The sequence below is a fragment of the Anabrus simplex genome, chromosome X (genome assembly GCF_040414725.1).
Source record: "Anabrus simplex isolate iqAnaSimp1 chromosome X, ASM4041472v1, whole genome shotgun sequence".
Classification (NCBI taxonomy): domain Eukaryota; kingdom Metazoa; phylum Arthropoda; class Insecta; order Orthoptera; family Tettigoniidae; genus Anabrus; species Anabrus simplex.
Genome location: NC_090279.1, coordinates 97640318 through 97667130, shown reverse-complemented (window position 1 = coordinate 97667130; position 26813 = coordinate 97640318). Strand labels below are relative to the sequence as shown.

General features: G+C 41.3%; 1 protein-coding gene across 1 annotated transcript in view; it reads left to right on the top strand.

The window, feature by feature from the left end:
• Positions 1–570: 570 nt before the first annotated feature.
• Positions 571–26813, top strand: part of LOC137503321 (uncharacterized) — a 53305-nt gene continuing 27062 nt past the window's right edge. The window contains exons 1-4 of the mRNA XM_068230872.1: positions 571–723; positions 15367–15492; positions 25063–25290; positions 26421–26556. Of these exons, the coding sequence (XP_068086973.1) occupies positions 571–723; positions 15367–15492; positions 25063–25290; positions 26421–26556 (643 nt within the window). The remainder of the gene's footprint in view (positions 724–15366; positions 15493–25062; positions 25291–26420; positions 26557–26813) is intronic.

The following is a 26813-nucleotide window of genomic DNA, read 5'->3' as shown; positions in this document are numbered from 1 at the left end:
AGATTTACACATGTAGAGAAAGCTTAAGAAAGTATTCACGTCTGTCGTAGCAACTGATATCATTATTACAGCCCTAGGTCTTCCCGTTTGATGCGACTGACCATTGTAATCACAGGCCCTTCCGTTTTACTTGTAATATTAGCTACTAAACTCCTCTTGTACCTCTTCCAGTTGATGTTCCATAAACAGGAAATCAAGTCTCCAACTTCTCGTGGAACATCGACTTGGTCGCCCTCGTACCTGAACAAAGACGCTGCTGGTTTAGGGTACCAATATTGTTGTGAGTCGCACTCTAGAACTCATTAACAAGGCCACAAAATTGTAAATTTGGGAAAGAATGTCGATATTGTATAATTTTCTATCTCCTTTCCAGCTCACTGGAGGCCCAGACAGTTATCGAACCAAACATAAAGTTAAACTAATTGTTACCTTATTATTGAATAAATGTAAGATTTGTGGTCACAAAATGCAAGAGATTTGTTAAAATTTGGTCTTTATTCATAGTTTTTTGTTACAGGCTCGCACAGATAGTTTTTTTTGCGTGATAAATCTCCGCTCGGTTATCGGAATATGACGTCGAAGGTTGGAGAGGTCATCCAGTCGGCCAACGAGCTGGCTGTATTCAGCATGCGGGACTTTCTTAACACTCAAGTCAGTGAAATAAATAGCAAGCCAGAGCTAAAGATACCACTATCAGAACTCGTAAGGATGTCGCTTCTCTTGGTGAGTGTTTGTTTATTTCTCTGTAGCTGATAACAAGGGGTCAAGGGAGAGTTGATGTCAGGCTTGGAGTGGAAATTTAATGATAATAATAATAATAATAATAATAATAATAATAATAATAATAATAATAATAATAATAATAAGAGGACGCATCGTGGCCATGATCGTTAAGGCGTTGAAGTCTAAATGGCCCTGACAACGTGGTTACCCGGTTCGAGTCCCGTTGGTCGAAAGAACGTTCACCATCAGAATGTTGGCCGGCAGGGTAGGAGAATTGCTGGTATCCTACTTTCATCACTAGATAAGCCTTGATTAAATTCTAAACGTCTCTGCAGTGCTCATACGGAGTGAGGGCATATGACGCTGCTGCTGGTGATTCGACCGCCGTATGGAGACGTTAAGCCACGAGCAGTCCCTTTGCTGCTATTCGACAAGAAGAAGCGTAGGCTATGTGCCGGCACTGGTTCTCACCCTCTCCTCTCCTACTATCATATTTCATCTCATTAACTTTTCTGATAAGAAAGGGCATTCGGTCATAACAAAACCGCCTCGACAGATTCATCTCACCTGATACACGACCCCATAGAGGAAACGCTACAATGGTTGGACAAATAATAATAATAATAATAATAATAATAATAATAATAATAATAATAATAATAATAATAATAATAATAATAATAATATTAATAATAATAATATAATAATATAATAATAATAATAATAATAATAATAATAATAATAATAATAATAATAATAATAATAATAATAATAATAATAATAATAATAATAATGGCGAATGTCCTCCGAGCAGGCCTGGGGTAGGCCTTATAGGCGACCTGCATGTCTCTGTGGATGCGGCTCCTACTTAAGAAGACATCACAAATACACGGCCCCCGATTAACCAATTAAGGTTAAAATCCCGACACGGCAGCTAATCGAACCCGGTACTTATTGTACCAAACCATTTCACCACTTAAGGATGAAATATCTCAATAGACTAGTGGAATTTTCACAGAATTTGAGTGGAATATTTGTGATTGATGAATGTTCAAACAAGGGAACGTGATGTAACACAAGATTGTGCTGTCTGTGGTGGAGATAAGTCGCAGGAGAGGGAAGAGAGGCTTTCAAGAGCTCATTTGCAGCAGGCACCAAGCTATATATTTACGTGCGGCTCTCCACACGAGCAATAGTGGAGAGCAAAGAGAGGTTTACAGGAGCTCATTTGCAGCAAGCACCAAGCTATAAAGTTAAGTGCGGTCTCTCCACACAAGAAATAGAGCAGAGCATAGCAAGGATTACAGGAGCTCATTTGCAGCAGGCACCAAGCTATACAGATAAGTGCGGTCTCTCCACACGAGCAATAGAGGAGAGCAAAGAGAGGTTTACAGGAGCTCATTTGCAGCAAGCACCAAGCTATACAGTTAAGTGCGGTCTCTCCACACGAGCTATAGAGAGGCTTTCAGAAGCTCATTTGCAGCAGGCACCAAGCTATACAGTTAAGTGCGGTCTCTCCACACGAGCTATAGAGAGGCTTTCAGAAGCTCATTTGCAGCAAGCACCAAGCTATACAGTTAAGTGCGGTCTCTCCACACGAGCAATAGAGGAAAGCAAAGAGAGACTTACAGGAGCTCATTTGCAGCAGGCACCAAGCTATACAGTTAAGTGCGGTCTCTCCACACGAGCAATAGAGGAGAACAAAGAGAGGCTTACAGGAGCTCATTTGCAGCAGGGACCAAGCTATACAGTAAAGTGCGGTCTCTCCACACGAGCAATAAAGGAGAGCAAAGAGAGGCTTACAGGCGCTCATTTGCAGCAGGCACCAAGCTATACAGTTAAGTGCGGTCTCTCCACACGAGCTATAGAGGAGAGCAAAGAGAGGCTTACAGGAGCTCATTTGCAGCAGGCACCAAGCTATACAGTTAAGTGCGGTCTCTCCAAACGAGAAATAGAGGAGAACAAAGAGAGGCTTACAGGAGCTCATTTGCAGCAGGCACCAAGCTATACAGTTAAGTGAGGTCTCTCCACACGAGCAATAGAGAAGAGCAAAGAGAGGCTTTCAGAAGCTCATTCGCAGCAGGCACCAAGCTATACAGTTAAGTGCGGTCTCTCCACACGAGCTATAGAGGAGAGCAAAGAGAGGCTTACAGGAGCTCATTTGCAGCAGGCACCAAGCTATACAGTTAAATGCGGTCTCTCCACACGAGCAATAGAGAAGAGCAAAGAGAGACTTTCAGGAGCTCATTTGCAGCAGGCACCAAGCTATACAGTTAAATGCGGTCTCTCCACACGAGCAATAGAGAAGAGCAAAGAGAGACTTTCAGGAGCTCATTTGCAGCAGGCACCAAGCTATACAGTTAAGTGAGGTCTCTCCACACGAGCTATAGAGGAGAGCAAAGAGAGGCTTACAGGAGCTCATTTGCAGCAGGCACCAAGCTATACAGTTAAATGCGGTCTCTCCACACGAGCAATAGAGAAGAGCAAAGAGAGACTTTCAGGAGCTCATTTGCAGCAGGCACCAAGCTATACAGTTAAGTGCGGTCTCTCCACACGAGCAATAGAGAAGAGCAAAGAGAGGCTTTCAGAAGCTCATTCGCAGCAGGCACCAAGCTATACAGTTAAGTGCGGTCTCTCCACACGAGCAATAAAGGAGAGCAAAGAGAGGATTACAGGAGCTCATTTGCAGCAGGCACCAAGCTATACAGTTAAGTGCGGTCTCTCCACACGAGCAATAGAGGAGAGCAAAGAGAGGTTTACAGGAGCTCATTTGCAGCAAGCACCAAGCTATAAAGTTAAATGCGGTCTCTCCACACAAGAAATAGAGCAGAGCATAGCAAGGATTACAGGAGCTCATTTGCAGCAGGCACCAAGCTATACAGATAAGTGCGGTCTCTCCACACGAGCAATAGAGGAGAGCAAAGAGAGGCTTACAGGAGCTCATTTGCAGAAGGCACCAAGCTATACAGTTAAGTGCGGTCTCTCCACACGAGCAATAGAGAAGAGCAAAGAGAGGCTTACAGGAGCTCATTTGCAGCAGGCACCAAGCTATACAGTTAAGTGCGGTCTCTCCACACGAGCTATAGAGAGGCTTTCAGAAGCTCATTTGCAGCAGGCACCAAGCTATAAAGTTAAGTGCGGTCTCTCCACACGAGCTATAGAGAGGCTTTCAGAAGCTCATTTGCAGCAGGCACCAAGCTATACAGTTAAGTGCGGTCTCTCCACACGAGCTATAGAGAGGCTTTCAGAAGCTCATTTGCAGAAGGCACCAAGCTATACAGTTAAGTGCGGTCTCTCCACACGAGCAATAGAGGAGAGCAAAGAGAGGCTTACAGGAGCTCATTTGCAGCAAGCACCAAGCTATACAGTTCAGTGTGGTCTCTCCACACGAGCAATAGAGGAGAACAAAGAGAGGCTTACAGGAGCTCATTTGCAGCAGGGACCAAGCTATACAGTTAAGTGCGGTCTCTCCACACGAGCAATAAAGGAGAGCAAAGAGAGGCTTACAGGCGCTCATTTGCAGCAGACACCAAGCTATACAGTTAAGTGCGGTCTCTCCACACGAGCTATAGAGAGGCTTTCAGAGGCTCATTTGCAGCAAGCACCAAGCTATACAGTTAAGTGCGGTCTCTCCACACGAGCAATAGAGGAGAGCAAAGGGAGACTTACAGGAGCTCATTTGCAGCAGGCACCAAGCTATACAATTAAGTGCGGTCTCTCCACACGAGCAATAGAGGAGAACAAAGAGAGGCCTACAGGAGCTCATTTGCAGCAGGCACCAAGCTATACAGTTAAGTGCGGTCTCTCCACACGAGAAATAGAGCAGAGCATAGCAAGGAGTACAGGAGCTCACTTGCAGCAGGCACCAAGCTATACAGTTAAGTGCGGTCTCTCCACACGTGCAATAGAGGAGAGCAAAGAGAGGCTTACAGGAGCTCATTTGCAGCAGGCACCAAGCTATAGAGTTAAGTGCGGTCTCTCCACACGTGCAATAGAGGAGAGCAAAGAGAGGCTTACAGGAGGTCATTTGCAGCAGGCACCAAGCTATACAGTTAAGTGCAGTCTCTCCACACGAGCAATAGAGGAAAGCAAAGGGAGACTTACAGGAGCTCATTTGCAGCAGGCACCAAGCTATACAATTAAGTGCGGTCTCTCCACACGAGCAATAGAGGAGAACAAAGAGAGGCCTACAGGAGCTCATTTGCAGCAGGCACCAAGCTATACAGTTAAGTGCGGTCTCTCCACACGAGAAATAGAGCAGAGCAAAGAGAGGCCTACAGGAGCTCATTTGCAGAAAGCACCAAGCTATACAGTTAAGTGCAGTCTCTCCACACGAGCAATAGAGGAGAGCAAAGAGAGGCTTACAGGCGCTCATTAGGAGCAGGCACCAAGCTATACAATTAAGTGCGGTCTCTCCACACGAGCAATAGAGGAGAACAAAGAGAGGCCTACAGGAGCTCATTTGCAGCAGGCACCAAGCTATACAGTTAAGTGCGGTCTCTCCACACGAGAAATAGAGCAGAGCATAGCAAGGAGTACAGGAGCTCATTTGCAGCAGGCACCAAGCTATACAGTTAGGTGCGGTCTCTCCACACGTGCAATAGAGGAGAGCAAAGAGAGGCTTACAGGAGCTCATTTGCAGCAGGCACCAAGCTATACAATTAAGTGCGGTCTCTCCACACGAGCAATAGAGGAGAACAAAGAGAGGCCTACAGGAGCTCATTTGCAGCAGGCACCAAGCTATACAGTTAAGTGCGGTCTCTCCACACGAGAAATAGAGCAGAGCATAGCAAGGAGTACAGGAGCTCACTTGCAGCAGGCACCAAGCTATACAGTTAAGTGCGGTCTCTCCACACGTGCAATAGAGGAGAGCAAAGAGAGGCTTACAGGAGCTCATTTGCAGCAGGCACCAAGCTATACAGTTAAGTGCAGTCTCTCCACACGAGCAATAGAGGAAAGCAAAGGGAGACTTACAGGAGCTCATTTGCAGCAGGCACCAAGCTATACAATTAAGTGCGGTCTCTCCACACGAGCAATAGAGGAGAACAAAGAGAGGCCTACAGGAGCTCATTTGCAGCAGGCACCAAGCTATACAGTTAAGTGCGGTCTCTCCACACGAGCAATAGAGGAGAGCAAAGAGAGGCCTACAGGAGCTCATTTGCAGCAAGCACCAAGCTATACAATTAAGTGCGGTCTCTCCACACGAGCAATAGAGGAGAACAAAGAGAGGCCTACAGGAGCTCATTTGCAGCAGGCACCAAGCTATACAGTTAAGTGCGGTCTCTCCACACGAGAAATAGAGCAGAGCATAGCAAGGAGTACAGGAGCTCATTTGCAGCAGGCACCAAGCTATACAGTTAGGTGCGGTCTCTCCACACGTGCAATAGAGGAGAGCAAAGAGAGGCTTACAGGAGCTCATTTGCAGCAGGCACCAAGCTATAGATTTAAGTGCGGTCTCTCCACACGTGCAATAGAGGAGAGCAAAGAGAGGCGTACAGGAGCTCATTTGCACTAGGCACCAAGCTATACAGTTAAGTGCGGTCTCTCCACACGAGCAATAGAGGAAAGCAAAGAGGGACTTACAGGAGCTCATTTGCAGCAGGCACCAAGCTATACAATTAAGTGCGGTCTCTCCACACGAGCAATAGAGGAGAACAAAGAGAGGCTTACAGGAGCTCATTTGCAGCAGGCACCAAGCTATATAGTTAAGTGCGGTCTCTCCACACGAGCAATAGAGGAGAGCAAAGAGAGGCTTACAGGAGGTCATTTGCAGCAGGCACCAAGCTATACAGTTAAGGTCGGTCTCTCCACACGAGAAATAGAGCAGAGCATAGGAAGGATTACAGGAGCTCATTTGCAGCAGGCACCAAGCTATACAGTTAAATGCGGTCTCTCCACACGAGCAATAGAGAAGAGCAAAGAGAGACTTTCAGGAGCTCATTTGCAGCAGGCACCAAGCTATACAGTTAAGTGCGGTCTCTCCACACGAGCAATAGAGAAGAGCAAAGAGAGACTTTCAGGAGCTTATTTGCAGCAGGCACCAAGCTATACAGTTAAGTGCGGTCTCTCCACACGAGCAATAGAGAAGAGCAAAGAGAGACTTTCAGGAGCTTATTTGCAGCAGGCACCAAGCTATACAGTTAAGTGCGGTCTCTCCACACGAGCAATAGAGGAGAGCAAAGAGAGGCTTACAGGAGCTCATTTGCAGCAAGCACCAAGCTATACAGTTAAATGCGGTCTCTCCACACGAGCAATAGAGAAGAGCAAAGAGAGACTTTCAGGAGCTCATTTGCAGTAGGCACCAAGCTATACAGTTAAGTGCGGTCTCTCCACACGAGCAATAGAGAAGAGTAAAGAGAGGCTTACAGGAGCTCATTTGCAGTAGGCACCAAGCTATACAGTTAAGTGCGGTCTCTCCACACGAGCAATAGAGGAGAACAAAGAGAGGCCTACAGGAGCTCATTTGCAGAAAGCACCAAGCTATACAGTTAAGTGCAGTCTCTCCACACGAGCAATAGAGGAGAGCAAAGAGAGGCCTACAGGAGCTCATTTGCAGAAAGCACCAAGCTATACAGTTAAGTGCAGTCTCTCCACACGAGCAATAGAGGAGAGCAAAGAGAGGCTTACAGGCGCTCATTAGGAGCAGGCACCAAGCTATACAGTTAAGTGCGGTCTCTCCACACGAGCAATAGAGAAGAGCAGCTTACAGGACCTCATTTGCAGCAGGCACCATGCTATAGAGATATGTGCGGTCTCTCCACACGAGCTATAGAGGGACAATCCGTTATTGAGAGTACATTATTCTATGCAAGTAGTCATGATCGGTTCCACGCGTTTCCTCCCGTCTCATTGGACGCTCTGTCTGCCGGAAAAATTAGCATTACACTGGATAGAGTCCTAGTGCCGTACCCGTCACTGAGAACTTTGTTTTGCTGTTGGCTGAACTGCTGTCGAAGATTCCCCTGCCAACACGTGCGGGGCCACCCAGGACCCGTATTTTCTTGATTTTCCCTTGTATAAATATTTTGAGGATGGTGCGTAATGACTAGACCAGAGTAGGAGAGCTGCATATTTCTATTCATCCTGGTCAATACAGTGGACCCGCATTTCAAATGCACCTAACCTTCTGACGATGGCTTTCCTCACACCACTTTCGACAAGATCTGCTGCATATCGTCAGTTTATTTCTACAGCATTCCTTCCTCACAGAATTGGCGTGTAAAGTGTGCTAAGAGGCCGCAGACCCAAGACTGTGATGGCGCTTAGGTCATGCAGACATAACACTTAAAACACTATCCCAGACATTTTCCATGTATAGATTTATGTGTGTGTAATATGAGTGTCCGTGAAGTAATGTATTACAGCTCAGCTGTGCGTCTCCTTACTCCCAAGTCTTCCCAGCCCAAAGTTTCCAATATTTTCATTATATTACTCCTTGTCAGAAGTCACCCAGGGCAAATCGCGCTGCTCTGCTGTGGATCTTTCATGTTGTTCTTGAGTCAAGTAATCCTGGTGAGTCTCTCACACGCTGAACGTGTCTTACCAATAATTTATACGCCTCTGGTTTACATCCTTATTGCGACCCCTAAATATATGAAGAGATGTGTGAAGCTGACCTAGGTACTTGCAGTGAACCACATGTACTACTCGACACAGTAATTAATATACAAGGAAACACCGCTGTCCAGTGACATTGCCTTGCAGAATCCGCTCTTAATCATAATATGACCAGATAATGCTCCACCTGCTCCAATGTACTGGTCTTGCTTTCTTGAAATGTAAGCAGCTATTCTAGTCCAATAGCCCTACCGCCCTGTTGATACGCCTTGCAACAGTAAATAGCGATGCAATCCATTGGGCCTCCTGAATATAAAATATCTGCTATATCTTGCTTGAGCCCTCACGGAAATGAATTTTTCTAAACACAAATTTTCTTCTATCAGAACAGTTTGAAATTTTGAAGATGTGTCCAATATAACCATAAAGAACACTTTCCTCAAATTCCGTGCCCCCCATGTCAAGCTGGGGATACTATAGAGACTATGAATTAATTTGGTATAGCTCCTTCATGCAAACAGCCAAGTAACTGGGGAAGTGCTCAGAGATAAATAGGTAGTTATATCCAACTTCGGCACATTTAGAGAATACTAGCAAATGTACCCGTGCTTCGCTACGGTATTCTATATTGTATACGGATATCGACGTAAATACTGTGCGTGCAGCAAATGAGATTGTTTTAAAATTGCATGTCTCTTAGCCTTATCCGAGAAATAGCATGGGGAGGTCCACATACGTTGTTTCCAATGTAAAGTGAGGGTTGCGGAGTTGTGATGATAACGCCAGGCTTACTTGCCTACTGCCATTCACAATCGAGTTGGCAAGTTTACATTATAATTGCAGGCCCCAATGCCTACTGCGCGGTCACAATCGATTTGGGGAGTTTTAGTTACAATGGCAGACCCATTTCCTACTTTCAGACAGGTTACAGTTGAGGAGTTTTTATTATAATACCAGGCAACTTCCCTACCACCAGTCAAAATTGATTTGTGCATTTATCATTATAATGACAGTCCCTTTTTACTGCTGCTAGCCAGCTTACTGCCAGTCACACAGAATTAGTGAGTTTCCATGAAAATAGCAGGCCACTATGCCTAGTGCTAGTCAAATTTCAGATTGGAACATTTGTTTATAATGGCGGGCACCCTGGCCTGGAGCCAAACACAATAGAGTACGGGACTTTCGAACAAAACTGCATGATCCCTCGCCTTCTGCAAGACAAATCGAAAAGTGAATTATTCATTAAAATGGTAGGCTTTCCTTACTAATGCCAGTTACACAGGAGTTAGAGAAGGACCCCATTCCTACTGCCAGCAGTCAAAGTCGGAGTAGGGAGTACTGATTACAATAGCAGACACATCCTTTCTCGATCGCTACAAATCGACATCAATGAATATATACAGATGGACATACGAAAGTATATGAATGTTTACAATATTGCAGACCTTCATTTACAGATTAACTGCAGCTAAATGGTACGTCATATCGACAAAGTATTGTACCGTAAGGCGCAGTATTTAGCGATCTAAATGGCTGGTCCTATGATATTTTCTCGCATCTAATCTATTCATGGGTCAGATTGACTCAGAAACGTTGAATAGGTTGAAATTTGTGTAAGAATATCTTACATTGCATTACTTTTCGGATGATTATGTGACATAGCATTTGGCTCACATATGGGTACTGGGTGGGCCAATGTTCGTGTAGAGTTTGATCATACTATCTTTCCTGTAAGTGATTGAAATGATGCACATGAGAAGAAAAGGTTTAGAAATTAATTTCCATTAAGGCAGGTAGATTTCCATTAAGTTTGGTTGTGTGTATTTTGAGGGAGTGCAAAATCACGGTTTTGGTTTCGTATAAACCCCCAATTAGTTCAGGGATTTAGAACCAATATTTGCCCTAAAACCTCCCCAAAGGACAGGTGGATTCTAAATATGAAGTTTGGTGGAAATATATCGAGTAGTTTTCAAGTTAGAGAAAGACAAACAGACCAACAAACAAACAAACTAACTAACTAACTAACTAACTAACTAACTAACAGACACCAGGGAAATCAACCCTTGGACAGATGGATGCTATATATAAAATTTGGTTCAAATAGCTTGTTAGTTTTCAAGTTGTAAGAAGTACGCTTTACACGCACCCGCTCTTGCGTTAAGTCCGCTGGGATTTGTACCGAAAAACGGTCTGTTAATGATATCTCCCTTACTAAATCCTGTTATCGAAATGATGCACATGAGAAAAAAAGGTTTAGAAATTCATTTTCATTAAGGCAGGTTGATTTCCATTAAGTTCGGTTGTGTATACTTTGAGGGAGTGCAAAATCACGGTTTCGGATTCGTAAAAATCCCTCCCCACTCAGTTCAGGGATTTAGAAACGATATTTGCGCTAAAACCTACCCAAGGAGAGGTGGATTCTAAATATGAAGTTTGGTGGAAATATATGTTTAGTAGTTTTCAAGTTATAGAAGGACAGACAAACAGACAGACAAACAGACGAACAAACAGACAAACAGACACCAAAGCAAAAAATGATGCAGATGGTCATTATTACACCTGAAACGGATAACTGTACGGAAATTTCGCCAAAATAATCAATGTACAGACACACGGTCGCTACGATTTTATTTTTTGCGCTAAAACCTACCCAAGGACAGGTGCATTCTAAATATGAAGTTTGGTGGAAATATATCCAGTAGTTTTCAAGTTATAGAAGGACAGACAAACAGACAAACAGACAAACAGACACCAAAGCTAACAATGATGCAGATGGTCATTATTACACCTGAAACGGATAACTGTACGGAAATTTCGCCAAAATAATTAATGTACATACACACGGTCGTTACGATTTTATTTATATAGATGACGAATAAGCATGAGCACGTTGAAAAGTGCAGACTTCCACTTCGAGATTCATATCTCCTAAACGGTTTATGATATTAAGAAACGGTTTGCGCCATCAGACGCCTCATTTATCGCTCTACATGTTTGTTTCTAAACCAAATCCTCGTATGTCCCATATTAAGGGGCTAAATTGAGATCAAATTTTGAATAGGGTGAAATTTGCCTGCATTTTTAACATTTTTCATTACTTTTTGCCTACTTATGTATAAGCTAGAATCATTAAATTTGGTACACATATCTCCCTTAATCGTGCCAATGTGCGCACACAACGTGATGATTCTATCATTCTTATAAGTGTGTCAAACAATGAAATATACTTGTAAAAATCACCAAATTTGCGAACAATCCAGATATACGGCCAAATTTAACGTATAAGGGAGAGAGATACGACAAAATGTCACAGGACCAAAGTTGTAGATCACTCCGAATTGAAGCGACATTGTGCCATCCGTTTTGTGATACGACTTACCGTTTAGCCAAAAAATAGCTCAAAAGGAATGTCTGCACAGTCATTAAAATTGCCTCAATATTTCGATATCTTTGGGGGTAAAAGGTGAACAATATGAACATCTTGGAATTTTCCCGTCGGTTAGGGACCAAAAGCTATAATTTCACCAAATGTCAATTGTCTACCTCGTCTCGCAGGTTGTGCCGCCATCTTGATTTGGGGGATGGGGGATAAAAATGAGGAAATTCCCGAAAATTTTTAAGCCCACGAAACCTATAGGTTATCGTTTTTGATATACTATACGACTGTGTTCTTATGCTGAGCCTAAAATTTGAGCCCCCCCAGCGTGCCCCCTTCAGGGAATTTTGAGAATTTCCGATTTTTCTAGGGATCCTGGGGTCATCAGTTTCCCTCGTACCAAGTTTCAAATTTCTGAGATTTCTGGAAGTGCCTCATTAATTCACGTCTTTTTTCATTTTTAAATATTTATATATACATCGCTCCAGCCCGACTTGCTTTTATATATATAGATGACGGATAAGCATGAGCACGTTGAAAAGTGCAGACTTCCACTTCGAGATTCATATCTCCTAAACGGTTTATGATATTAAGAAACGGTTTGCGCCATCAGACGCCTCATTTATCGCTCTACATGTTTGTTTCTAAACCATTGCCTCTTATCTCCCATATTAAGGGGGTTAATTGAGTTCAAATTTTGAATAGGGTGAAATTTGGGTGCATTTTTAACATTTTACATTACATTTTGCCTACTTATGCATAAGCTAGAATCATGAAATTTGGTACACGTATGTTCCTTAATCGTGCCAATGTGCGCACACAACGTGATGATCCTATCGTTCTTATAAGTGTGTCAAACAATAAAATATACTTGTAAAAATCACCAAATTTACGAACAACCCAGAAATACGGCCAAATTTAACGTATAAGGGAGAGAGATACGACAAAATGTCACAGGACCAAAGTTGTAGATCACTCCGAATTGAAGAGACATTGTGCCATCCGTTTTGTGATACGACTTACCGTTTAGCCAAAAAATAGCTCAAAAGGAATGTCTGCACAGTCATTAAAATTGCCTCAATATTTCGATATCTTTGGGGGTAAAAGGTGAACAATTTGAACATCTTGGAATTTTCCCGTCGGTTAGGGACCAAAAGCTATAATTTCACCAAATTTCAATTGTCTACCTCGTCTCGCAGGTTGTGCCGCCATCTTGATTTGGGGGATGGGGGAAAAAAATGAGGAAATTCCCGAAAATTGTTAAGCCCACGAAACCTATAGGTTATCGTTTTTGATATACTATACGACTGTGTTCTTATGCTGAGCCTAAAATTTGAGCCCCCCCAGCGTGCCCCCTTCAGGGAATTTTGAGAATTTCCGATTTTTCTACGGATCCTGGGGTCATCAGTTTCCCTCGTACCAAGTTTCAAATTTCTGAGATTTCTGGAAGTGCCTCATTAATTCACGTCTTTTTTCATTTTTAAATATTTATATATACATCGCTCCAGCCCGACTTGCTTTTATATATATAGATGACGGATAAGCATGAGCACGTTGAAAAGTGCAGACTTCCACTTCGAGATTCATATCTCCTAAACGGTTTATGATATTAAGAAACGGTTTGCGCCATCAGACGCCTCATTTATCGCTCTACATGCTTGTTTCTAAACCATTGCCTCTTATCTCCCATATTAAGGGGGTTAATTGAGTTCAAATTTTGAATAGGGTGAAATTTGGGTGCATTTTTAACATTTTACATTACATTTTGCCTACTTATGTATAAGCTAGAATCATGAAATTTGGTACACGTATGTTCCTTAATCGTGCCAATGTGCGCACACAACGTGATGATCCTATCGTTCTTATAAGTGTGTCAAACAATAAAATATACTTGTAAAAATCACCAAATTTACGAACAATCCAGAAATACGGCCAAATTTAACGTATAAGGGAGAGAGATACGACAAAATGTCACAGGACCAAAGTTGTAGATCACTCCGAATTGAAGTGACATTGTGCCATCCGTTTTGTGATACGACTTACCGTTTAGCCAAAAAAAAGCTCAAAAGGAATGTCTGCACAGTCATTAAAATTGCCTCAATATTTCGATATCTTTGGGGGTAAAAGGTGAACAATTTGAACATCTTGGAATTTTCCCGTCGGTTAGGGACCAAAAGCTATAATTTCACCAAATGTCAATTGTCTACCTCGTCTCGCAGGTTGTGCCGCCATCTTGATTTGGGGGATGGGGGATAAAAATGAGGAAATTCCCGAAAATTTTTAAGCCCACGAAACCTATAGGTTATCGTTTTTGATATACTATACGACTGTGTTCTTATGCTGAGCCTAAAATTTGAGCCCCCCCAGCGTGCCCCCTTCAGGGAATTTTGAGAATTTCCGATTTTTCTAGGGATCCTGGGGTCATCAGTTTCCCTCGTACCAAGTTTCAAATTTCTGAGATTTCTGGAAGTGCCTCATTAATTCACGTCTTTTTTCATTTTTAAATATTTATATATACATCGCTCCAGCCCGACTTGCTTTTATATATATAGATGTATGGTAGAATACTAGAGAAAAAGTTGTAGGTATTACTGGCATTTATGTTCTCTGCATCGAGATTGGGGCCTCTTAGAGTTGTATATGCTGTCACCTGTGTAAAATACCTTGAAACGACAGATATTCTAGTAGTTTGTCTTTCCGGGACAAATGTCCCTATAATCGATTTTTTATTGCTCCTGTTGCTGAAAGCACATTATCATTCTGAAAGGAAACTGTTATTTGGAACTTGGGTAACCTATCGCCAGTCACATTTTCTTTGAATCATTCAGAAGTTATCAAATCTGTCAACAATTTATTCAGCTCTTAAATTATATAATATGAAATAGATTATCCAATCGATATGCATAAAAATAAATCGTTGCAGAAACAGTGGCTGTTACCCTATTTAAAGAGTGAATTTTTGAGCTAAGGGTTCTTGTACTGATAGACGCGGATTAAGGGAGAGGAGGCGAGGCAGCAGCCTGAACATGAGCTAATGAACATGCTAAGGCAGAACTTTAACTATGTGAATCTCGGGAAGTTTTCGACGTTTATAGTAAGCATGTAATTGTTAGGGTAAGATTTATGTAGGGCTTATTCCCTGGTGTTTGATTTCCTTAATATAGAGAGGATAACCAGGTAAAACTAACCCCGTGCACCTCACGCTCTCTGCTCCGTGGAAGTAACTGCAATCAGTGTTCAGTGAGAGATTATCACAGGACGAGTTCCCCGCACAATAATTACTTGGACTAGACGGGGCTGTAGTCTTACTCCGTTATAGAAATATAGGCCACCTCAGGAAGAAAGTGTAGCAAGGGATGTGAAATGGTCATATTATTTAACATATACCTAGAACAAAGTTCATGAAGCTCTCATGATGATAATTAACAAGTAGTTAGGACAAAGTTCATGAAGCTTGTCAGAATACATAAAACTGCACAGGGAAACAGACGATTATACTACACAGGTAAATACTGCGCTCTGTTTCGTTAACTGACCATCAACGTTTTCAAACTGGGCTGAATATCTAAGGTAATGTGTTTGTTTGACTGAGGATGGATAGATGAAACCAAAATCAGTGTTCTGCATTGAAGTACCAAATTTTCTGTCAAAACCTCCTTTAGGCTGTCATTTCAGTCATAGTTAACAGTTGAGCTTTGCACGTGTTCCAGGTTATCTTGCCCCTGATGCTAGCAGTTTCACTGGCGAGCGCAGATCACTGTGCATCGTCTGTGGGCTCGAAGTTGGACGTGTCTGTGCAAGGCCGCAAGAATGCCAGTGAACATTGGATGATAACGGTACCGTGTGTTCTCAATTGCAGAGTTGTGCTTCTGTGTTGGATGGATAATATTTTATGTTATAAATACACGTTTCTTAAGGCTTTGTATTCAAAATGTTTGCATGCGCCATTCGAATTTAACCCAACTTTCAAACCACAGTAATACAGTTTGTGATAGGTACTTGATATTATAGTGCATCAAACCACTGCCTCCACGATATACAGGCCTTTCTGTTGCTCTTATGACGTCACGCAAAGTGGTGAACTATTTTCTCCGTCCGACCCGTGCAATGCAAGGACATAATGTGTCTGTACTTTTTAATTATGAAATATTCACAAATGTTGAATTAATATAACAGGCAAGATCATTGCCAACTGTAATCGCATCACAACTCGTAAGTCAGGTCTCTGTTTTATTATCTAAGTAGGTTTGAAGTGTGAATGACCCGGTCGAAGCTCGAGGGTTTTACTCTTCAGTGTACCCAACGAATAATTAGTATGCATTAATACAAATATGGAGACAATAATAATAATAATAATAATAATAATAATAATAATAATAATAATAATAATAATAATAATAATAATAATAATAATAGGACAAGGCGGGTTCTAAAACAATGATAACGGCATCAGCATTTTCACAAGAGGTCAGAGGAGCCTAGTTTTAAGGCTAGCTGCCCTTCTCGACATGCACCCTCCAGAAGGATCGCTAACCTCACAGCTGTTATCTCGACGGGACTTAGCCACGTGTTCGGAATTTTCAAAATGGAAATGAACCCTAACCTCACTGCTATCATCTTGACGGGTCTTTTCTTGTAGCGCGGCATTTTGAATTTCTCGACTCCATTTAGGTGAGAGCTATCCTCACAGCGCATAGTTTTAAAGCGAAATCCTAATGTTGTTATTAATACAAAAGAAGAGCTACCTAATAATGATCCCCGCTCTAGTTTGCAATGAATAACGGATAAGAGGATTAGATTAAGTAATCTTGTTCCGGGGTTACCCGTGGAACGCAGAGGTGATGAAAGAAGGTGCGGGCTTGAATGGATCTAACAACAGTGTCAAAATTAATTTAAAACTTTAACAAAGATTATATTTCTTTAGAATTTCAAAAATTAACAAATAACAACATAACAGGTACAATTAGCGATTTTGAAACAAGTCAAGGAAAATACAATATTAGTGAATTCAACAGATCCTGGGCTTCAAGCCCCTCGATTTACAATTCTTGAGTCTCCAGCTCAAATTTACAAAAGAGCACAAATTATTCAAGGGCAGAAATCCCCTAATTCAAGAGCACTTACTCTCCAAAATTCAGTATCTAGCCTTCCAGAGGCACTCTTTACAATTACAAAACTTTGAAAAAGAGCTAACAGGCTCTCAGGTTTCCAAGCGTACTCGAGGCAACATTACATCAATCTCGGGTCTCTCAAACCACCATTTAGAAATGGAAATTATTTCTAAAGGGGTATTAAATACCCAACCTACTGGGCCTTCGTGGAATAAATTAATGGCCCGACCACAAAATGAATGGAGGCGTATACTTGCACTCCTAGATATGAACGCTAAAACAACCTAAGGGGCTGTAGGCCAATGAAACAGGGGCTATTCCCAAACTACTGAGGTGACTCGTATAGAAATTACTTTAACGCATTACAGTAGGCAAAGCAGTGAGAGAAAAACGTAGTCACTCCAAACCAAGATGAAGGGGAGCTCGAGAGGGTAATTCACTCTCTATCCCAGATTTAGAGTTAAAGATTTTGAAAATTTTCACATTAGCCGAAGAAGATTTACATTTTAGAAAAGTTTGTTACATAACAAGAGATCGGACATTTCCCTCGGGTTAAACTGCGGAGATAGCAAGAAAGAAAGAAAGAAGTTATGTGGCCATTACCTTGTAGATGTTCTGTTGAACAATGAAAGAGGCCACCTGTCTCCTGCTTTGACACTCACACTCAGTAAGATGACGATCAATTGGCCAAGAAACGTGAAAAGCTGCAGTTTATAAACCCTCAGGGAAGGTTCGAGATCATTCAAGACTACGCCAGCCACACCCTCTCAATTTAATTGGTCAACTCAAAAAGTAACACTCAAAACCGAACAAGAAACCTGTGATAGGTTGAAAATTAATTACAGAAATTAGGGATTGGCTATATTCAAAACTGGCGGAAATCAAAAGGAAATATTGCCAACCCAAAAATAAATGAACATCAATCAGTTAAAAAACCTAGAAATACAAAACTTCTTTAAATGATAAATTCTTCCACCTTGCACCAGGGTGCATGACCATAGTTTTTAGTAGTGCCATCTGTAGAAGAATGTCTAAACTTCTTGATGCATAGCAAACAAAACTAGTAGAAATTCAGTCAGTTTAGGAAACTTCATAATAACAAAATTCCGTTATATTTCTGTAGTGACATCTTCTGAGTAAAGTTCTAAGTTGGTGTAGTTTCAGTTTCATTGTTTTACCAATAGAGGAGTTCGTTTAGGCGCTGAATTTGAATGCGCGGCGTTGGGTTGTACCTCCCGGTACAAATTTAATAAATTATAATTACGTGATAACAATACATTAGTGACACAGATATACTTACGTTATTGTTATAACAACAATCTGGTATAGAGTTGTCCTCTGCACCTCCTGATAACATGTGAGGCACAAGTTTTGCAATTATTTACTCAGGTTTTATGTTAGATAAAAAAGAGGAGAGAGTGGTAGATGAATAAAGAGGGGTCGGGTTAGGTGAAATGTAAAAAAAATATAGAGAATATATCTTTTATAATTTTACATCGTGATTATAGAAATTAAAAATAGAATTTTAAAATAAATGATAATGTAATAATATTTTTAGATAATTTTCCCCTTTTTACACATAATTATTGTATTTAGAACAATGAAATATTCATGAATATTATATACATAAAATATAAAGGCATAACAAACACCTATACGTTTTGTACACCTATGGTACACTCGTAAGAGAATAACTATTTCACTGACATTTATCTTCAAATAGAATTAATGAACATTTGTTCTGTTCAGTAGTAATAACATGATTGTCTGTGTGATGGTATTCTCATCTGTCCACAAAAACTGCATTTGTAGATGCCAGTACATTACGATAGTGTTGAAACTGTAACTGGCTATCTGGGATTGAACGTACACCTTTTGCCTTTATTAGAGATTGAGAATTTTCTGTCTCATATGCATACATTTTTGGTGCTAAACCAACAAACTCAGCCCTGACATTCATACCACATTCAACTTTCATAAGACCGAAAAAAAATGTAGCATTTTTATTTCTTGTATTCATCATCATCATCATCAACGTCATCATCATTTGATTTTTTATTTCTGAAAATGTCCTTACATATTCATCACTTTTCGAAAAAATCATAATGTCACATATTCAATATGAGAATGAAATTAGAAATTAAAATATATTTAGAAAACACTATTCGTAATTTCTATATTCATTATATATAGAAATATCAAAGAACAAAAAATCTGTTAAATAATGTAGATAAATGAGGATGAGTGTCTCAGTAGGCCGGAGTTTGGAGACGGGGGCTAGGTAATGGCCGCCAGGACATGACCAACAGGCACATATTTAATAGAGGGGAAGGTTTACAAGATAATTTCCTCATAGTCGGGGCAGAAGGCCTCCATATTACAATGCTAACTTACCTAATAAATTTTAAAATTCCAGAAAGTTATGAAAGAAAACAACCTTCTCTTACTGCCAAGATTTAGTGGCCTGTGTGGAATTTACACTGGTTGCACTTGGAAAAGGTCAACCCTAATTATCCTCTCAGTAGCTGGGTTGCTGACCAATAAAGTGACAGGAGTTAGGAAATCTAAATTAACACATGGCCCATGAAATCTGGGGCAAGCTTGCCCGCAGCTAGAAATTATTTTGCCATAACCTGATCTCCGTCTTTTAAATTGGTGGGACTCCCACCACGATCATACCTTTCTCTAACCTTTTCACGAGAAGCTTTAAGGTTACTTTTAGCCTTTTTCCGTAGATCTCTAATAATATCGGAATCTATTGTCTCTGGCAAGTGACCAAAGATTAGAGAGAGTCGTGTTGGGAGAGACAGGGCTTTTAGTGCCGGGAGTGTCCGAGGACAGGTGCAGGCGACCTGCGCTTCGTGATGACAATGAAATGATGATGACATACACCCAGTCTCCGTGCCAGAGGAATTAACCAATTCCCGACCCTGCCGAGTCCCCTGTGACCATGGAGCTCGAGTGTGACTCATGAACAGCTGAATTTAAAGCAGAAGGTAAGCAATGCAACGATCTTCGTGATGAAAAGCAATCAATGCCGATCGAAGATTACGATTAACCCGCTCAGCCAGAGATGGTTGAGGGTAGTAATCAGAACTTGTTACATGTGAAATAGACAGGTCAAAACAGAATTTTCGGAATAGGTTGGATGTGTAAGCCTTAGCATAATCGGAAACTATATATTGACAAGGAACAAAAGCAAAGATAGTATTAAGATACGAAATAGTAGACTGAGCGGTGGCCAGCTTAGTCGGAAACAACCATGAAAATCTTGTGAAGCCATCTACACACACCAGAATGTATTTATTTCCGTTCCCCTTTGAGTAGTGGAGCAGTGGGGTTCCCAAACACTTGGCGTCAGCACTTTTCCTGCTGCGTCAGCACCCGAGGTCATTGACCCCGGCCAAATGTCATTGACCCCATGACGTAATGACCACGTGACCGTGACGTCACAACCATGTGCACTTGTTTTAAAAAAAGCCACGTTCTCTTGTTTGTAAACAAAGCCATGTGCTTTTTTTGACAGCTGTCAGCGGCCATCTTTAAATAAGAGAGCATCTTGACGGGGCTAAATCCTCATGGGTGTTACCTTAGTCACAAGGGTGCGCGAAACTTGAAATTCTACGTGCTTTTGTTTGTAAACACAGTCACGAGCAATTTGATAATTTCGATATTTCATGTTTCATGTTTATGCAATAATTTGTTCGAATGCTAGGGGCTTAAATGTAAGTTATGTATTTCTTATTTCACTTTCAGCATGACCCACATGCTTATAACGCATGCCAACAGATGCAGATAATATATTTCCGAACAAAAATTTCAAGTTACATGTTTATCCGATAATTTGTTCCACTGCTAGGGGCTTAAATGTAAGCAATGTATTTCTTATAGCGCTACGCGAACTGTTTACTTCACTTTACGCAATAGATAAATGCTTATAACCATGCCAACAGATTCAAATAGTATATTTCTGAACCAAAATTTCATGTTACATGTTTTTCTGATAATTTGTTCGAGTGCTCGGGGCTTAAATATAATCAATGTATTTCTTATGGCACTAGGCGTTCTGTTTAATTTCACTTTCCGCATGAGGTATATGCTTATTACTCATGCCAACATACTCAGATAGTATACTTTCGAACCGATATTTCAAGTTACATGTTTGTCCGATAATTTGTTCGACTGCTTAAATGTAACCAATTTATTTCTTATGGCACTAGATGTTCTTATAAGAGACCACGTATAGCCGGGCCTATGTATAATCGCCATCTTGCGCAATCGCCCATAGCCTTCATCTTTCTCCAAAAATGGCCATGTACACCCGCCAGCTTGTGCAATCGGCCATAGTCGGTATCTTTCTCCACAAGAGCCTGTGTATAGCCGCCATTTTGCGCAATCGCCCCTAGGCCGTCTCGTAAGAGCCTGTGTATAGCCGCCATCTTGCGCAGTAGCCCCCTCAGCTAGCTTCCTCTAAAAGAGCTTGTGTATAGCCGCCATCTTCCGCAAGCGCGCCTAAGCCGTCTATATGTAGCCGCCATCTTGCACAAGTGTCCCTAAGCCTTTTCATAAGAGCAGCCGCCATCTAGCGCAAGCGCCCCTAGGCCGTCTCATAAGAGGCTATGTATAGCCGCCATCCTGCAAAAGCGCCTGAAAGCCGTCTCAAAAGAGCAGCCGCCATCTTGCGCAAACGCCCCTAGGTCGTCTCATAAGAGCTGCCGCCATCTTGCGCAAGCACTCCTGGGCTGTCTCATAAGTGCGGTCGTCATCTAACGCAAAGCGCTCCTATGGCGTCTTATAAGGAGCTGTGCATAGCCGCCATCTAGTGCAATTGTCTTCTGGAGGGGTATCTTGCCGTAAAACAAAGGATAGTCCCTTCAAGATGGCAGTTGTGAGGTTAGGCTCGCTCTCTTAGGCGTCGGGAAGGGCAACTAGTCTTTAAAGTAATGGTAGGCCCTTCAAGATATAAGTGACCCCCCTGAATGTCAACAGCCTCCTCCGCGGGTGGATGAACGAATTGAGGTTACGGCACTCTCTTGTCCTTGGAGTGAGAAATTGCCCCTAAAGGCGGATGAAACTATACATATTGGTGAACGGCATGGAATGGAGAAGGCAACGGGAAACCACTCCATTAAGGATCCTAAGGATATCCCAAGTAGAATGCAAACAATGGGAGCTGACATTAATGAGGAAACGTTAATTACTGATCATGGATTTCGGAACCCTAGATCTAGCAGGAGAGGTAAGAGCGCTTCTCAGATCATTAGCAAGCGAAATCGCACTAAAACCGCCATGAAGGTGGGAACATGGAATGTACGAACGCTATTGAAAGCTTGAAAACTGGTTGAATTGAAAGAACAGATGAGGAAGTATGAGGTAGATGTATTAGATATACGTGAAGCAAGATGGAAAGGAAATGGAGAATTCTACAGTGATGAGATTACAGTAATTTAAGTTGCGCAGAGAAAAGAGGAAAGCATGGAGTGGCACTTATAATAAGAAGAAAATGGTCAGATAATATTTTTAGTACCTACCATGGCAGCTACCGATTAAAGATAGCGAAAATTAATAGTGCACCTGAGGACTTGGTGATAATTCAGACATATTTCCCAACATCGGCTCATAATTTGGAAGAAGTGGAGACTATGTATGAGGTTATAGAAGTGCTATTAAAACAAACTAAAGAAAAAGATAATGTCGCTATAATGGGCAATTTTAATGCAATAGTGGGATCCCGTACAGGCAACAAGACAGGAGGAAATTTTGGTCTGGGGGAAAGAAATGGAAGAGGAAAACTTCGGTAGATTCCTGCAGTAAAAATTATATGGTTATTACAAACACATTATTTGAAATTCCTCTTAGAAGAGGTACACGTGGAAGTCGCCTGACAAAAGACGATTTCAGTTAAGGGCTTAAAGTCAGATTAGAACAAAATGCGGAAGAGGAAAAGAGAAATGGACCAAAAGATTTGCTGAAGAGATACAAGAAAGTATGGAAGAGGGAAAGCAGGATCAAATTTATAAGAACATCAGTGCCGTTCACTACAAAATTGGAACTAAATCTGCAGTAGTAAAAAATAAAGAAAGAATATTACTGGTAGACAACGATAAGATATGTGCTCGCTGGAAACAATACATGGAAGAACTGTACGGTGATTAAGACTTCAAGAATGAAAATAATCAAATTGAAGACATCAATGAGTGTGGAAGAGAAATGCAATGTCCTCCAATCACGAGACATGAATTTTAACATGCCATTCGGGGTTTGAATGTAGGAAAACAATCGGTGTTGATGATATTCCTGGAGAATTACGGAAATATTTAGGTATCAACATAAAGACCAATTATTCAGAGTAATAACTGAATGCTACGAAAGATGAATCGTGGCAGAAGATTTCACACAATGCGGAGCCATTACCATACAGAAAATAGGAAGGGCAGGTGATCGCACCGATTAGAGGACACCTTCAATATTAACACATGGCTCCATGATCCACATTCATATGGTCAAGAGAAGAATAAACAGGAGATAAGTATGTTGGAGAAGACCAATTTGGATTTAGAGAAGGCAGAGGAGCAAGAGAATCAATTCTGGCCTTACGCATGTTAGTGGAGAGAAGGATTGAAATGAATAGAACAACTTGTCTAACCTTCATTGACTTAGAAAATGCCTTTGACAATGTGAACTGGGAACTACTGTCTAGAACTATGAGCAAAATAGGACTGGACTGAAAGGATATAAGGGTATTTAATCAACTGTATCTGAACCAAAGCACAAAAATAATCATCAAGCAGGCAGAAGAAAAGCCAGTATTAGAAAAGGAGTTAGACTACACTGGCCGCAGAAAAATCTAACTGACTTGGAGGAAAATTTCTCCTCCAAGCCAGAGGAGGAACCCTTTTCACTGCTAACTTGGAATAAAATGAATGTAGAATCTAATAAAAGTAAAGAGGAGAAGCTTTTCTTAAGAAACGGCTCTTTTCAGCGTTGAAGTTTGAGTTATTTAGTGAATTGTGGTATTATAATTTGGAATAGGCCTAATTATCATTCTAGTCCAGGTCATACTACTACTACTGCTACTACTACTACTACTACTAATAAGTAAGCCTCTGCCTTAGGCCTAAGTGTGCAACTGCTCAATCAAAACAGCGCGTCATAGTAGAAATCGAACAGGTGGAATACTATGATGAACCAGTGTGTTACGTATCAGCAGTATCAGCAAATGGATGAACCTAAGGAATGGCATGCTAAAGGAGAAAGATTTCAAACTACCCAGCTATTTCCCGCCGATATTTAGTCTGTCTGTTATACTCGGTTCACAGTAGTAATCCCATCTATCGGATATGAGTGGCAGCATAAGGGACAAAGAACATCACAACAAACAATGGTCAATGTAATGATATTGCTGATCAATGTTATGCGCTTTCGACATTTTAGGCTTTCACATTTAGTTTTCTTCCGACTCTGAAATACCACTGTTATCACAGTCGGTACGGTAAAACTGAATGAAACATAAAAGATCGGAAATTGTACTCTCTATAACATTTCATACGTAGTACTTTTCGACAGCACCAATAACATAGGTATTTAAAAATTAAATTTTAGGCACCTCCCCGTAAAATACATTTTCATCCAGCTTAGCCTGTAGTTTTTTTATTCCCAACTCTATACAACGATTTTCATTAAATTCTGCTAACTTAATTTCTCGTGGCTCGGCGTTGATATGGATTCAGTAACAAAAATACAAATTCATTAATATTTCTGTTATCACAGCTGGTACGGTAAAAATGTATGACAGAAATGAACGGAAATTTAATTCTATGAAACTTTAGTTATGTAGTATTTATCGATAGGACCAATAATAATATAAATATTTGAGAATTAAGTTTTAGGCCAACCCCTAACCTATCATTAATTTCACTCAGCGTGAATAAAATTATTTATAGCCCAGATTGTAGTGACTTATCCACGGACTTCTCGTGATGCGTGTACATACATACATACATACATACATACATACATACATACATACATACATATATGCATTCCTACCTTCACGAACGTCAACAATGTGTGAAAGCTAATAATGTAATCGTTCCCTCGTGGCGTCACGTGAATAGAGGAGTCCCTCAAAGCTCTGTACTCGGACCTTCTCTTATCGCACTCTTTGTGAATGGCGTATCATTAATTTTAAGACATTGCAAATACTGCATGTACGCCGACGACCTTCAACTCTACACAGACTGTGCAGCACAAGACCTTCATGAAAATATAGACTTACTAAACATTGACTTACAGACTGTTAGTGAATGGTCTGCTGCCAACGGCCTTCAAGTGAATCCTACAAAGTCACAAGTAATCCTTCTAGCCTATCAACATCAAATGGCAAGTATTAATAAACTTCCATTGCCGAGAGTAATCCTTCAGAATGTTGCAATTCCTTTTGTACCACAAGTGAAGAACCTCAGCGTCATCATGGACGAACGCATGATTTGGTCTGGACATATCTTACATATCTGCCAAGAGGTTTTATCTGCTCTTCATTCTTTATATAAATATTTATTTTCAATAAAACTGCCTGGATCCATAAGAAGTAGTCCAACCAAGTCGTATCTATTACTACACAGCCTGGAGCCTTAAGAAGTAGTCCAGCCAGGTCATATCTACTTCTACAAAGCCTGGATCCATAAGAATGAGTCCAGCCAAGTCTTATCTATTACTACACAGCATGGAGCCGTACCGGTATCAAGTAGTTCATCCAGACGTTATCTACTGCTAAACTGCCTGGAGCCTTAAGAAGTATTCCAGCCAGGTCATATCTACTGCTACAAAGCCTGGAGACTTAAGAAGTAGTCCAGCCAGATCATATCTACAGCTAAAAAGCCTGGAGCCATGTTAAGTATTCCAGCCAGGTCATATCTACTTCTACACTGGCTGGAACCGTAAGAAGTAGTCCAGCCAGGTCATATCTACATCTACGCTGCTTCGAGCCATACGCCAGGTGATATATACCGTTACACTGCCTAGAACTGTAAGAAGTAGTCCAGCCAGGCTATATCTACTGCTAAATTGCCTGGAATGATAACAAGTACTCCCTGTTATCTGTGATTTGCTGCTGATTTCCTCCACTCCTAACTTCTAAAATTGGTATTTCCTGTGTTAAGGAGATATTATCGAGGACTTAGAGTACGTCTTCAGTCTTCTTGGTGAGCTTAAATATTTCACAGCTACGCAGAGCAACCGAACACCAAATGCTATTTAATGTTTAAAAGTTAATTCTCGACACAGTTACGAGTTACCTCGCAACATTGGTCATGAGACTTCAGAAGCGACGTTGTTGGACATGTTGTCAAATTTTACTCCAGGAGGCGATTTTCAAAGTAATGTCTCAGAATAAGGAACAAACAACATGTCTCCTATTACCACTCTATGCTACGGCGAAACGTCGAATAAAACACCAATCATCGTTGTGTGATGTCGTAGATGGGCATAATGGCATTTCTTGTGACGTGCGAAAAAATAAAAAATAATCACGAGTGTGATGAGGCAGGATTGTTCCAAATGCGTGCTCCATATCCACCTTGGAATTACAGTGGATTGTCAACTAAGTGTAGGCTATAATTTTCTATGTCTAAGGTTTGCGATCTTCGTTACAGGTTGACACGCGGCGATTGACATCGACGGAGAACCAATGGGAATTAGCCGTGAATGTCCACCAAGAAAGAAGGTCATGTGATAGCAGTGAAGTTGAGCAGCTTGTTTCGGTGACTACTGTACATCGACCAGTTCACGGTAATGAAACTCTCATACACACTCGGTATCCCTTAACTCAAAGCAGTAGGACCCCAGTGTTTGTGGGCGGTTGTCAGCTGGGGAGCGTGCTCGTGTTAGTCTCCTACCTGTTCGATATAGGAGACTGGACAACGCGTTCTGATATTCCGGAGAGGATTGGAATTAATTACAGGGAGCGAAGAATAATAGAAACTGTAGTGGTCAGAATAATGGAAGCAACAATCCGCCAGCGAGCGGGCAGGTGCGTAGTCTGCCTC